The following is a 12,713-nucleotide window of genomic DNA, read 5'->3' as shown; positions in this document are numbered from 1 at the left end:
GATGTGAGAGTTGGACTGTGAAGAAAGCTGAGCACCAAAGAATTGATGCTTTTGAACTGTGGTGTTGGAGAAGACTCTTGGGAGTCCCTTGGACTGCAAGGAGATCCAACCAGTCCATTCTGAAGTAGATCAGCCTTCGGATTTCTTTGGAAGGAATGATGCTGAAGCTGAAACTCCAGTACTTTGGCCACCTCATGTGAAGAGTTGACTCGTTGGAAAAGATTCTGATGCTGGAAGGGATTGGGGGCAGGAGGAGAAGTGGACGACAGAGGATGAGATGGCTGGATGGCATCACTGACTCAATGGATGTGAGTCTGAGTGAACTCTGGGTGTTGCTGTTGGATAGGGAAGCCTCGTGTTCTGTGATTCATGGGATCGCAAAGAGTCGGACATGACTGAGCGACTGAACTGAATTGAGTGAACTGAACTGATTAACACTGGGGTGCATGCATCTTTTTGAATTATGGTTTTCTCAGGATATATGCTCAGTAGTGGGATTGCTGGCTCATATGGTGGTTCTATTTCCTATTTTTAAAGGAACCTCTATACTGTTCTCCAAAGTGACTGTAGCAATTTACATTCCTAGTAACAGTGCAAGAAGGTTCCCTTTTCCACACCTTCTGTAGCATTTATTGTTTGTATATTTTTTGATGATGGACATTCTGCCTGGTGTGAGGTAATAGCTTATCAGAGTTTTGATCTGCATTTCTCTAAGAACGATATTGAGCATCTTTTCATGTGCCTCTTGGCCATCTGTATGTCTTCTTTGGAGAAAGATTTATATAGATATTCTGCCCATTCTTTTGATTGGGTTGTTTGTTTGTTTGTTTTGATACTAAGCTGCATGAGCTGTTTGTATATTGTAGAGATTAATCCCTGGTCAGTTACTTATTTTGTAATTATTTTCTCCCATTCTCAGGACTGTCTTTTCATCTCATTTATGGTACATATATACACTGGGTTGGGGGGTAGCTCAAATGGTAAAGAATCTGCCTGCAGTGTGGGAGACCTGGGTTTCCTCCCTCGGTCAGGAAGAACCCGTGGATAAGGGCATGGCAACCCACTCAAGTATTCATGCTTGGAGAATTCCATGGACAGAGAAGCCTGGAAGGCTACAGTCCATGGGGTTGCAAAGACTCGAACATGACTGAGCGAATAACATGCATATACACTGGAATATTACTCATCCATAGAAAGGAATGAAATTGGGTCATTTGTTGAGGCATGGATGGACCTAGAGTCTGCCATACAAAGTAAAGTCAGAAAGAGATAAACAGAAAAAAATAGTTGAATTAATGCATATATGTGGAATCTAGCCTCTTCGTGGAAAACTGCCTTATCTTGGTGAAGGGCCTTGCATAACTCAATGAAGCTATGAGCTGTGCCATGTAGGGCCACCTAAGGCAGACAGGTCATAGTGCAGAGTTATGACAAAATGTGATCCACTGGAGGAGGGAATGGCAAACCACTCCAGTGTACTAGCCATGAGAAACCCATGAACTGCATAAAAAGGCAAAAAGATAAGACACCAAAAGATTAGCCACCAGGTCAGAAGGTGTCCAATATGCTACTGGGGAAGAGCAGAAGACAACTACTAATACCTCCAAACAGAATGAAGTGGCTGGGCCAAAGTGGAAACAATGCTCAGTTATGGATGTGTATGGTGGTGAAAGTAAAATCTGAGGCTATAAATAACAGTATTGCATAGGAGCCTGGAATGTTAGGTCCATGAATCCAGGTAAATTCTATGTGGTCAAGCAGAAGATGGTAAGAGTAAACATCAACATCTTAGGAATCAGTGAACTAAAATGGATGGGAATGGGTGAATTTAATTCAGATGATCATTATATCTACTACTGTTGGCAAGAATCATTTCAAAGAAATGGAATAGCTTTTAAAATCAATAAGAGTCCAAAATGCAGTTCTTGGGTGCAATGTTAAAAACAACAGAATGATCTCGATTCATTTCCAAGGCAAACCATTCAACATTTCAGTAATCCAAGTCTATGCCCCAACCACTGATGCTGAAGCAGCTGAAGTTGACCAGTTCTAAGAAGACCTAGAAGACCTCCTAGAATGAAATGCAGAGTTCCAGAGAATAGCAAGGAGAGACTGGAAGGACTTCAATGGACAATACAAAGAAATAGAGGAAAACAACAGAAAGGGTAAGGCTAGAGATCTCTTCAAGAAAATTGAAAATATCAAAGGAACATTTCATCTGAAGATGGGCACAATAAAGGACAGAAACAGTAAAGACCTAATTGAAGCAGAAGAGATCAAGAAGAGATGGAAATAATACACAGAAGAACTGTATAATAAAGATATTAATGACCTGGATAATCACAATGATGTAGCCTCTCATTCAGAACCAGACATTTTGGAGTGTGGAGTCAAGTGAGCCTTAGGAAGCACTACTGCCTATAAAGCTAGTGAAGGTGATAGAATTCCAGCAGAGCTATTTAAAATCCTAAAAGATGATGCTATTAAAGTGCTGCACTCAATATGTCAGCAAATTTGGAAAACCCAGCCGTGGCCACAGGACCAGAAATGGTCAATCCTCATTCCAATTCCCAAGAACGGCAATACTAAAGAATGTTCAATACACCAGACAATTGCACTCATCTCCCATGCTACTAACGTTATGCTCAAAATCATTCAAGCTAGTTTTCAGCATTATGTGAATTGAGAACTTCCAGATGTTCAGCCTGCATTTAGAAAAGGCAGCGGAACCAGAGATCAAATTGTCAACATTTTCTGGATCATAGAGAAATCAAGGGAATTCCAGAACAACATCTACCTCTGTTTCATTGGCTAAGCTAAAGCCTTTGACTGTGTGGATCATAACAAACTGAAAAAGTCTTAAAGAGCTAGATATACCAGACCATCTTGCCTGTCTCCTGAGAAACCTGTATGTGGTCAAGAAGCAACTGTTAGAACCTTGTATGGAACAACTGATTGATTCAGGATGGAGAAAGAAGTATGACAAGGCTGTTTGTTGTCACCCCATTTATTTAACTTATACACAGAGCACATCATGTGAAATGCCGGGCTGGATGGCTGATAAGCTGGAATCAAGATTTCTGGAGAATATCAACCTCAGATATGTGGGTGATAGCACTCTAATGGCAGAAAGCAAAAAGGAACTAAAGAGCCTTTTGATGAGGGTGAAGAAGGAGGGTGAAAAAGCCAACTTAAAACTGAATATTAGAAAAAAATAAAAAAAAAACAAACCTAAGATCATGGCATCCAGTCCCATCACTTTATGACAAACAGAAGGGGAAAATGTGGGAGCAGTGACAGATTTCCTATTCTTGGGCTCTAAAGCCAATGTGGATGGTGACTGCAGCCATGAAATTAGAAGACAATTGCTTCTTGGTAGGAAAGCAGTGACAAACTAGATAGTGTATTAAAAAGCAGGGACATCACTTTGTCAACAAAGGTCCATATACTCAAAGCTATCTTTCCAGTAGTCATGTACAGATGTGAGAGCTGGACAATAAAGAAGGCTGAGCACTGAAGAATTGATGCTTTAGAACTGTGGTGTTGGAGAAGACTCTTGGTAGTCCCTGGAGATAAAACCAGTCAGTCTTAAAGGAAATCAACCCTGAATACTCATTGGAAGAACTGAGGCTGAAGCTCAAGCTCCAGTACTTTGGCCTCCTGATGCAAACAGTTGACTCACTGGAAAAGACCCTGATGCTGGGAAAGGTTGAAGGCAGAAGAAGAGGGTTACAGAGGATGAGCTGGTTGGATGGCATCACTGGTTCATGAACTTTGGCAAACTCTGGGAGATGGTGAGGGACAGGGAAGCCTGGCATGCTGCAGTCCATGGGGTTTTGAAGAGTTGGACAGGACTTGGCAACTAAACAACAACATGGAATCTAGGAAAAGTGGTACAGATGAACCTATTTGCTGGAGATGACTAGAGTCATAGTTGGAAAGAATAGATGTTTGGACACAGAGCAGGAATAGGGAGGTGAGGGAAATAAATTGAAAGATTAGGACTGACATATACACACTACCATGTGTGAAACAGATAGCTAGTGGGGAGCTGCTATATAGCACAGGTGCTCAGCTCAGTGCTCTGTGATGACCTAGAGGGGAGGGATGGGGGGAAGGGAGGTCCAAGAGGGAAGGGATATATGTATATGTATAGCTGATTTACTTTGTTGAACAGCAGAAACTAACACAACATTGAAAAGCAACTATACCCCAATTTAAAAAAAAACACTAAAAATTGAAATATCCTCACAGGAAATGCTTGTACAAGCTTTCTACAAAGAGTAAGTTATGTAAAATCAACTAAGTGAAATTTGGTATTTATTTTATTGGTCACTTGATAAGAAACTTGAATCTACCAGCTGTTCACCTTCTGGACAATGAGGGCTTAAAGAAGAAAGAGATTCTGTTACACATTCATATAGGATGGTGGGCTAAGGCAAATTCCTATTGATGGAATTCAGGAATTTGAGCAGCTTTCAGAAAGTAAATAACACTGATGTGGTAGCTGAATGGAAAGAAGTACTTGATGGAATATATATTGCCAAAGTTATCCCCACTCTATATAACATTGTGAGTTGAAGAGATGTTTGGAGGGCTATTTTAATTTTTATATGCATAGTAGTGCTCATTTATGTCATTGATAAGACATAAATTTAAATGATTATATTTATTTACAAATGCTTTGAGTTACTTCCCTGGTAGCTCAGAGGTTAAAGCATCTGCCTGCAATGCGGGAGACCTGGGTTCGATCCCTGGGTCCGATCCCTGGGTCAGGAAGATCCCCTGGAGAAGGAAATGGCACCCCACTCCAGTATTCTTGCCTGGAGAATCCCATGGACAGAGGGACCTGGTGGGCCACACAGTACACGGGGTTGGCAAAGAGCCGGACACGACTGAGCGACTTCACTTTCACAAATGCTTTGGGGTTCTGTAAAATAGTGAGAGATTAGTTTAGATTATCTCATGTCAAAATGTAATTTGTAGTTTCTTGCAGTACAATAATTTAAGAGATTATCCACTTGTAACTTATCATGGTTTTTTCATACTCTTTATAGCTATTTGGGCATAGAAGTAGGTAGTTTATTTTTATTATTTTAAATTTCTATTAATTTTTATTATAGTTGCTTTCCAATGTTGTGTTAGTTTCTGTGTTCAGCCAAGTGATCCATTGAACATACATATCTTTGGATTTCCTTTCCATTTAAGTCACCACAGAGCATTAAGTAGAGTTCCCTGTGCTATACAGTAGGTTCTTACAAAGCTACTTTACATGGAAGTAAATTTCCTTGTAAATTACAAGAAAATGGTATATCATGTCTCCTTTTCCCTGTTAATTCATGTGCTGGTAGCAAAGCATTGAAGAAGGGAATAGCAACCCACTCCAGTATTCTTGCCTGGAGAATTCCATGGTTAGAGGAGCCTGGGGGATACAGTCCATGGGATTGCAAAGAGTATGACACGACTGAGCAACTAACACTTTTACTTTCACCAAAGCATACCTTACTTTTAGATTATGGGACATGTTGTAAATAATGAGATTTGAAATGTGGAGAAAGAAAGATCAGCTACTTGTATAATTATCTGTCTTATAAGTTTTATTAGAACTTGTAATTCAATTAGGCAAGCCTAGAATGAAACTGTTCAGTTCAGTTCAGTCACTCAGTCGTGTCCGACTCTTTGCGATCCCATGAACTGCAGCATGCCAGGCCTCCCTGTCCATCACCAACTCCTGGAGTTCACTCAAACTCATGTCCATCAGTCGGTAATGGTAGTTTACACTTTTTTTTTTTCCCTGTATTATTTCTATTTAGTGAGAGGAAAACAGTGATTTTTACAGTTTTCTTTATAAATGTGTTTTTTGAAAGCATTAAACTCTTAGAGAAACTACTTTTTTAAAAAATTTAAATTAATTTTTTTAATTGAAATCAGTTCTAATGAGGTGGATGAAACTGGAGCCAATTATACAGAGTGAAGTTAAGCCAGAAAGAAAAACACCAATGCAGTGTACTAATGCATATATATGAAATTTAGAAAGATGGTAATGATAACCCTGTATGAGAGACAGCAAAAGAGACACAGATGTATAGAACAGTCTTTTGGACTCTATGGGAGAGGGAGAGGGTGAGAATCTACTTTTTATATATATATCAGTTTTATTATTCCGTATTCTATATATGTAAACCTCTATACAAATTTGATTTATAGAATACATAGTATCTTTTCAAACTGCCTGCCATGCTTTAGCATGGTTGAGGATAAGACAGAGATTTTGTGCTGAGTCATGTTTCTTTATTTCAGGGTTAACTGTGTCTACTGTCCTTTTTGGCATCACACGGTCTCTGTTGATATTCTACATCCTTGTTAATTCTTCACAAACTTTGCACAACAAAATGTTGGAGACCATTTTAAGATCTCCAGTATTGTTCTTCAATAGAAATCCAATAGGTAAGTCAGACACCAAATTATTAGTGAATATGTCTTGTTAACACATTAAGTGCCTAGTTACATTTTCATATTTGAAAATGGAAGATATGCTTGAAAGAAAATCACTGTGTATGTTTATTCATTTTCTACAAAAGCTTCACTGATAATTTTTCCTGCCAGAGAAAATCTGAATATAGGAGCATATAAGCTTTTATTCCAATTTATGCATGTCTGTAAAAATACATGGCTGTTTACTTTGCAGGATGATTTCAGAGTCCATTTGTTATGTGGCGTATGAAGCACCTAACAGATGATGCAAATGTGTTGAAATGTTTTTGACTAGTTGTTGAAACGTTCTCTGTGTTACATAGTGTTAAGTTAACTAGGAAGGACCATCTTCCAGAAACATCTCTACAGAAGACAGGCTGTGTGTTTCTTTCTTTCTTTGCCCATCCATTTCTGGGACCACAGAGCTCTGACATGTGCCCATATTTTGAGTTTTAGCTTAATGGTAATGTAAGATTAATTAAAATACAAGATCAGTGAAATGTAAACATCCTCTTCAATAAAATCAACCCTCTAGTTTTACAATGGACTTTTGGTTACATTTAAGAGGTCTTGTGATTTATAGCAGGTGGATCTTCAGTGTGAAGAATGCCCCTGAAGGTTTCCCAGTGGTTGCTTCCTCCTCCCTGAGGCTTTCGATCTGTCTTGCTTCTGAAGGTGGCCTCCTGATCTGGGTTCCTATGAAGAATTAGTTCATCAGAGTACATGCCCACTCTGTTCATCTGGCTAGACTTGTGCTGAGGCCCAGGGTGGCTTTGTTTTTGCAGGTGATGATTGACAGGGCCTGTTGAGGCAGGGATGTGACTGGAGAGAGGACAGCAGTAGCCTTGGCCTGGCCACCAACTAGCTGTGTGAACAAGGACAAAGTAGGTGGATACTACTGGGGAGGCAAATCTCCAGGCAGGATGTTGTCATGGTTATAAGTATGGACCCTGGAGTCAACTTCCTGGGTCCAGTCCTAGTGCTAGTTACTAATAGTATTAGCCAGTTATAGTTATGTTAATACTTATATGCTAGTTATTTAATTTCTCCGTGTTTCAATTTTCTTACCAATAAAATGAGGATACTATTCACACACTTACCAATATCTTGATGTTGTGGGCATTAAGCAGGTTAATACATTCACAGCACTTAGCACAGGGTCAGTGCGTAATGAACCTCAGTGAGGATGACAGCATTGTGTCTAGGAACTTCTCTCCTGTGAAATGGAAATAACCAGTGCCCTTCCTGTTTCACAAGACTGTTGTGAGGATTAAATAAGACTGTTTAGGGCAGCATCTTGTGCAGATTTATTCAACACATGTTCTTTAGTCCAGTCACTGTGAGGAGCACAGGATGTTAAACTGTAGAGGCCCACACAATCTCATCTTATTATGAAGCTGGAGTGAGGAAGTGATTGGAAGAGTCTTTGCTATTACAGCTGTGAAATCTCTCTACTCTTCCTGTTAACGTGAAAACTACAATCATAAATTTAGGAGCATCAAGTGGGACTGAATTTCTGTTATCACAGCCTCTGACTGGTTGTGATCACTATTAACCAGGCTCTTGATGACCTGTGGACTTCTCCAGATGCTGATTTATTATTCAAGGATTTGGAAACAAGTTTAAATCTTTAAGATCACTAATCCTAGAGCAGCAGGCACACATGGTGTATAGCTTGTCTCCCTCTCCTGTGTCTGTTATCAGAACTTCATTCCTTCAAGAAAATAGAAGCACAAATAAGTACTGCAAAGATAGGTCCAAAGGTTTAGGGGCATCAGTTATTTACTCTTTTAGTGGTATATATATATTAAATTGAAGTCTTCTCTGTGTTTACTTTCAAAAGTAGAATTTTTAATAGATGATTTATGGTGGTCTTTGTTTCTGGTATGTGATGGCATGAAGAGAAAAACCACATATAGTAGTATTTCTTGTTACCAAGTTCAAGCCCGTTCTGCTTGCCTCACAATGCCAGTGAGTCTTACAGATGATGTGTTAAGGCAAAGAATTATGACTTTATTTGGAAACCTGGCAGACTGAGAAGATGGCAGACTAATATCTCAAAATAACCATCTTATTGGGGTCTGGATGCCTGGTTCTTTTACAGAACATAGGGGAGAGGAGGTGAGGAAGTGAAGTCAAAAGGCCATTTATCTTGCACAATAAGAGGGTAGTTTTTCTGCAGTCATTCACAGGTGGTGAGAGTCAGATTGTCTCCCTGTGAGCTGATAAAAGCCACTTTGGTTTAATATTCAGGCAGGAGGGCAGGGGTCCCTGACAAAAGCAGTGAATAGCAATGGTCAAAGAAACATATCCAGCATGGAGTCAGTATTGGCTCCTCCCTGCTGCAGTTCCTTTGGTGTGCACCTCGCCTGTCTGGGGCCAGTGTCCTGTTCTTTCTCATCCTGAGTCTCCTCAGGGAGCACCACCCTTGCAGGGGTGGCTGCAGAGTCCTGATGGCTGCTGAATCCTTTGTTTACTGATGTGATAGGTGACATTTTTAGTTTACACCAGATATTTACCAGAAATTCCCATATTCTATCCTGCAGCCTTAAGGATATACTATTATTGTGGATTCTGAGAAGGGAAGTAAAATCAATGATAAGTGATCCTTACTCATTTAGTAATATTTTTATTTTCCTTCCTATATCCCTCTGATCTTCTTAGATGCTTATTCATAAGTCTGTGCTTGTCACACCTGGTATACCTCTGAAAATAATGGCTTATTATGCCAGTAGTAAACTTACAACTTGGAAATGACTACAAGCCATAATTTCCCAAAATGTGAGCTGCTGTGAGCCATCTGGAGGGGAAAAAAAATTGCAGAGAGGTTATAATTATGTTTATTTAAAAAGTATCACTTGGCAAAATTAATCTTGATAATTAAAGCAAAATTGTTGTAACAATTAGGATTAATTTAGGTATTTTGCAACTATTTGTTTACCAGTTTAGCACTTGGAGTAAGTCTTAGATGGGATGGATCTAAAGGGAGGGAACATTCTCTAATCCACCAAAACTTCCTGTTACTGCCACAAGATTCCCCCATTCTTTTAGAAATCAGGACTCAATCAATGTCAATTTCCCACCCACTGCCATTTGGTGGTATTTTTGTTTCTTTTTAGGTATCATCCTATTGTGTCTTTCTTTTTACCACTGACATTGGCTTATTTCACATGAATTTGTAATATACTAAAATTGTTGCTGTGTTACCACTAAGTCATGTCTGATAGTTTTGTAGTCCCATGGACTGTAGCCTGCCAGGCTCCTCTGTCCATGGGATTTCCCAGGTAAGAATACTGGAGTAGGTTGCCATTTCCTCCTCCAGGGATCTTCCTGACCCAGGAACTGTACCCCTGGCTCTTATGTCTCCTGCAATGGCAGGTGGATTCTTTAGCATGAGCCCCTCAGGAAGCCCAATATGTTAAATATTTAATACATGTACTTTTTAAAAAGATTTATTTATTTTTAGTTGCATTTGTCTTTTTTTTGCTGCATGTGGGCTTTCTCTAGTTACAGCGAGCAAGGGTTACTCTTGATTGCAGTGCCTGGGGTTCACATTGTGGTGGCTTTTTCTGTTGCAGAGCTCAAGCTCTAGGCACATGAGCTTCAGTAGTTCTGGCACATAGGCTTAGCTGCTCTGCAGCATGCAGAATCTTCCTGCACCAGGGATTTAACACATGTCCCCTGCACTGGGGACACTACCACCAGGGAAGTCCCTAAATACATATTCTTCAAAAATATTTTCTTGATTTGTTCATGAATTATTTCTCTTAAAGGTCGTATCTGAGGAAATGAGTAATTTTTTGTATCCTATTCTTGCAGGAAGAATTTTAAATCGTTTCTTCAAAGACATTGGGCATATGGATGACTTGTTGCCCCTGATATTTCAAGATTTCATCCAGGTAGTGTACCAGTCCTGCCAGAGTTCTCACAGGGAAAAGCAGAGTGCCTATTTCTCAAGGATTTTTCACAGGGATTGAAGGTGGGCCTTTCAGCCTGGTGATGTGTCCTGTTATCTTCCATAAGAGGCTGTGTTTCTGAGAGAGAGGTGCAGCGTGATTGGGGAGACTGAGTTAACATGAGTAAAATCTGGGGCAGGAGTGGCTACACAGTCAGGTCAGGGTTGGTCTGAAGCAGTGACATGCTGGATAAGTGGTTTTCCCTCTGCCTTCCAGGTTCTGGTGTGAATTCCCTTTACTGTGAGTATGTTTCATAACAGAGAGACAATCACTTCTTATGGAAAGATAACCTAGATTAACTAAATTATGCATTTTATTGGGCTTTCCAAGTGGCTCAGTGGTAAATAATTTACCTGCCAATACAGGAGATGCAAAAGACGTGGGTTCAATTCCTGGGTTGGGAAGATGTGCTGGAGAATGGAATGGCAACCCACTTTAGTATTCTTACCTAGAAAATTCCACAGACAGAGGAGCCTGGCAGGCTGTGTCTATGGGGCTGCAAAGAGTCGGACACAACTGAGCACAAGCATGATGTGTTGTACTCCCACAGGGGACAAATATCTGCTGCACCATTTTATTTGGATAAAGCCAGGTGTGGTTACTTACAAAGAAAAGATTGGTTAAAAATGAGGTACAACAAGGACAATATTGTTTAGTTGCTAAATTGTGTCCAACTCTTTTGTAACACCATAGACTGCAACCCACCAGGCTTCTCCATCCATGGGATTTCTCAGGCAAGAATACTGGAGTGGGTTGCCATTTCCCTGTCCAGGGAATATTCCTGACCCAGAGATGAGACTTGTGTATGCTGCGGTGTAGGCAGATTCTTACCACTGAGCCACGTGGGAAGTCCAACAAGTTTAATAGAGAAAAGCTTTGACGATATGAAGGCTTTTAAGCTAGTAATTTGATTATGGGATCAAAGTCATCTCAGAAAATGTCTTTTATTCTTGTAGACAGTTTTTCTTTTCACAAGCTGAATGCTCTGTCTTAAGGTGTCTTATTCCCAAATTCAGACTTAAATTGAAGAAAGTGGGGAAAACCACAAACCATTCAGGTATGACCTAAAACAAATCCTTTTTGATTATACAGTGGAAGTGAGAAATAGATTGAAGGGACTAGATCTGATGCGCAGAGTGCTTGATGAACTAAGGATGGAGGTTTGAGACATTGTTCAGGAGACAGAGATCAAGACTGTCCCCAAGAAAAAGAAATGCAAAAAAGCAAAATGACTATCTGAGGAGGCCTTACAAATAGCTGTGAAATGAAGAGCAGCAAAAAGCAAAGGAGAAAAGGGAAGATATTCCCATTTGAATGTAGAGTTCCAAAGAATAGCAAGGAGAGATAAGAAAGTCTTTCTCAGGGATCAGTGCAAAGAAAGAGGAAAACAATAAAATGGGAAAGACTAGAGATCTCTTCAAGAAAATTAGAGATACCAAGGGAATATTTCATGCAAAGATGGGCTCAATAAAAGACATAAATGGTATGGACCTAACAGAAGCAGAATATTAAGAAGAGGTGGCAATAATATACATAACTGTACAAAAAAGATCTTCACGACCCAGATAATCATGATGGAGTGATCACTCACCTAGAGCTAGACATCCTGGAATGTGACATCAAGTGGGCCTTAGGAAGCATCACTATGAACAAAGCTAGTGGAGGTGATGGAATTCCAGTTGAGCTACTTCAGATCCTAAAAGATGATGCTGTGAAAGTGTTGCACTCAATATGCCAGCAAATTTGGAAAACTCAGCAGTGGCCACAGGACTGAAAAAAGTCAATTTTCATTCCAATACCTAGGAAAGTCAATGGTAAAGAATACTCAAACTATTGCACAATTACTCTCATCTCACATGCTAGTGAAGTAATGCTCAAAATTTTCCAAGCCAGGCTTCAACAATACATGAACTGTGAACTTCGAGATGTTCTAGCTGGATGTAGAAAAGGCAGAGGAACCAGGGATCAAGTTGCCAACATCCACTGGATCATCAATAAAGCAAAAGAGTTCCAGAAAAACATCTATTTCTGCTTAATTGACTGTTCCAAAGCCTTTGACTATCTGAATCATAATAAACTGTGGAAAATTCTGAAGGAGATGGGAATACCAGACCACCTGACCTGCCTCTTGAGAAATATGTATGCAGGTAAGGAAGCAACAGTTAGAACTGGACATAGAACAACAGACTGGTTCCAAATATAAAAGGGACTGTGTCAAGGCTGTATATTGTCACCCTGGTTATTTAACTTATATGCAAAGTACATCATGAGAAACACTGGGTT

The 12,713-nt window shown here is 39.9% G+C and overlaps 1 protein-coding gene across 2 annotated transcripts in view; it reads left to right on the top strand.

The window, feature by feature from the left end:
- LOC102180583 (multidrug resistance-associated protein 4-like) overlaps positions 1 to 12,713 on the top strand; it is a 171,679-nt gene that overhangs the window by 66,211 nt on the left and 92,755 nt on the right. For both annotated transcript variants that reach the window (XM_018056323.1, XM_018056322.1), the window contains 2 exons: positions 6,301 to 6,447; positions 10,294 to 10,373. In XM_018056323.1, the coding sequence (XP_017911812.1) occupies positions 6,301 to 6,447; positions 10,294 to 10,373 (227 nt within the window). The remainder of the gene's footprint in view (positions 1 to 6,300; positions 6,448 to 10,293; positions 10,374 to 12,713) is intronic.

This window comes from Capra hircus, chromosome 12 (genome assembly GCF_001704415.2).
Source record: "Capra hircus breed San Clemente chromosome 12, ASM170441v1, whole genome shotgun sequence".
NCBI classification, from domain to species: Eukaryota; Metazoa; Chordata; class Mammalia; order Artiodactyla; family Bovidae; genus Capra; species Capra hircus.
This window is presented reverse-complemented; position numbering and strand designations above follow the sequence as displayed.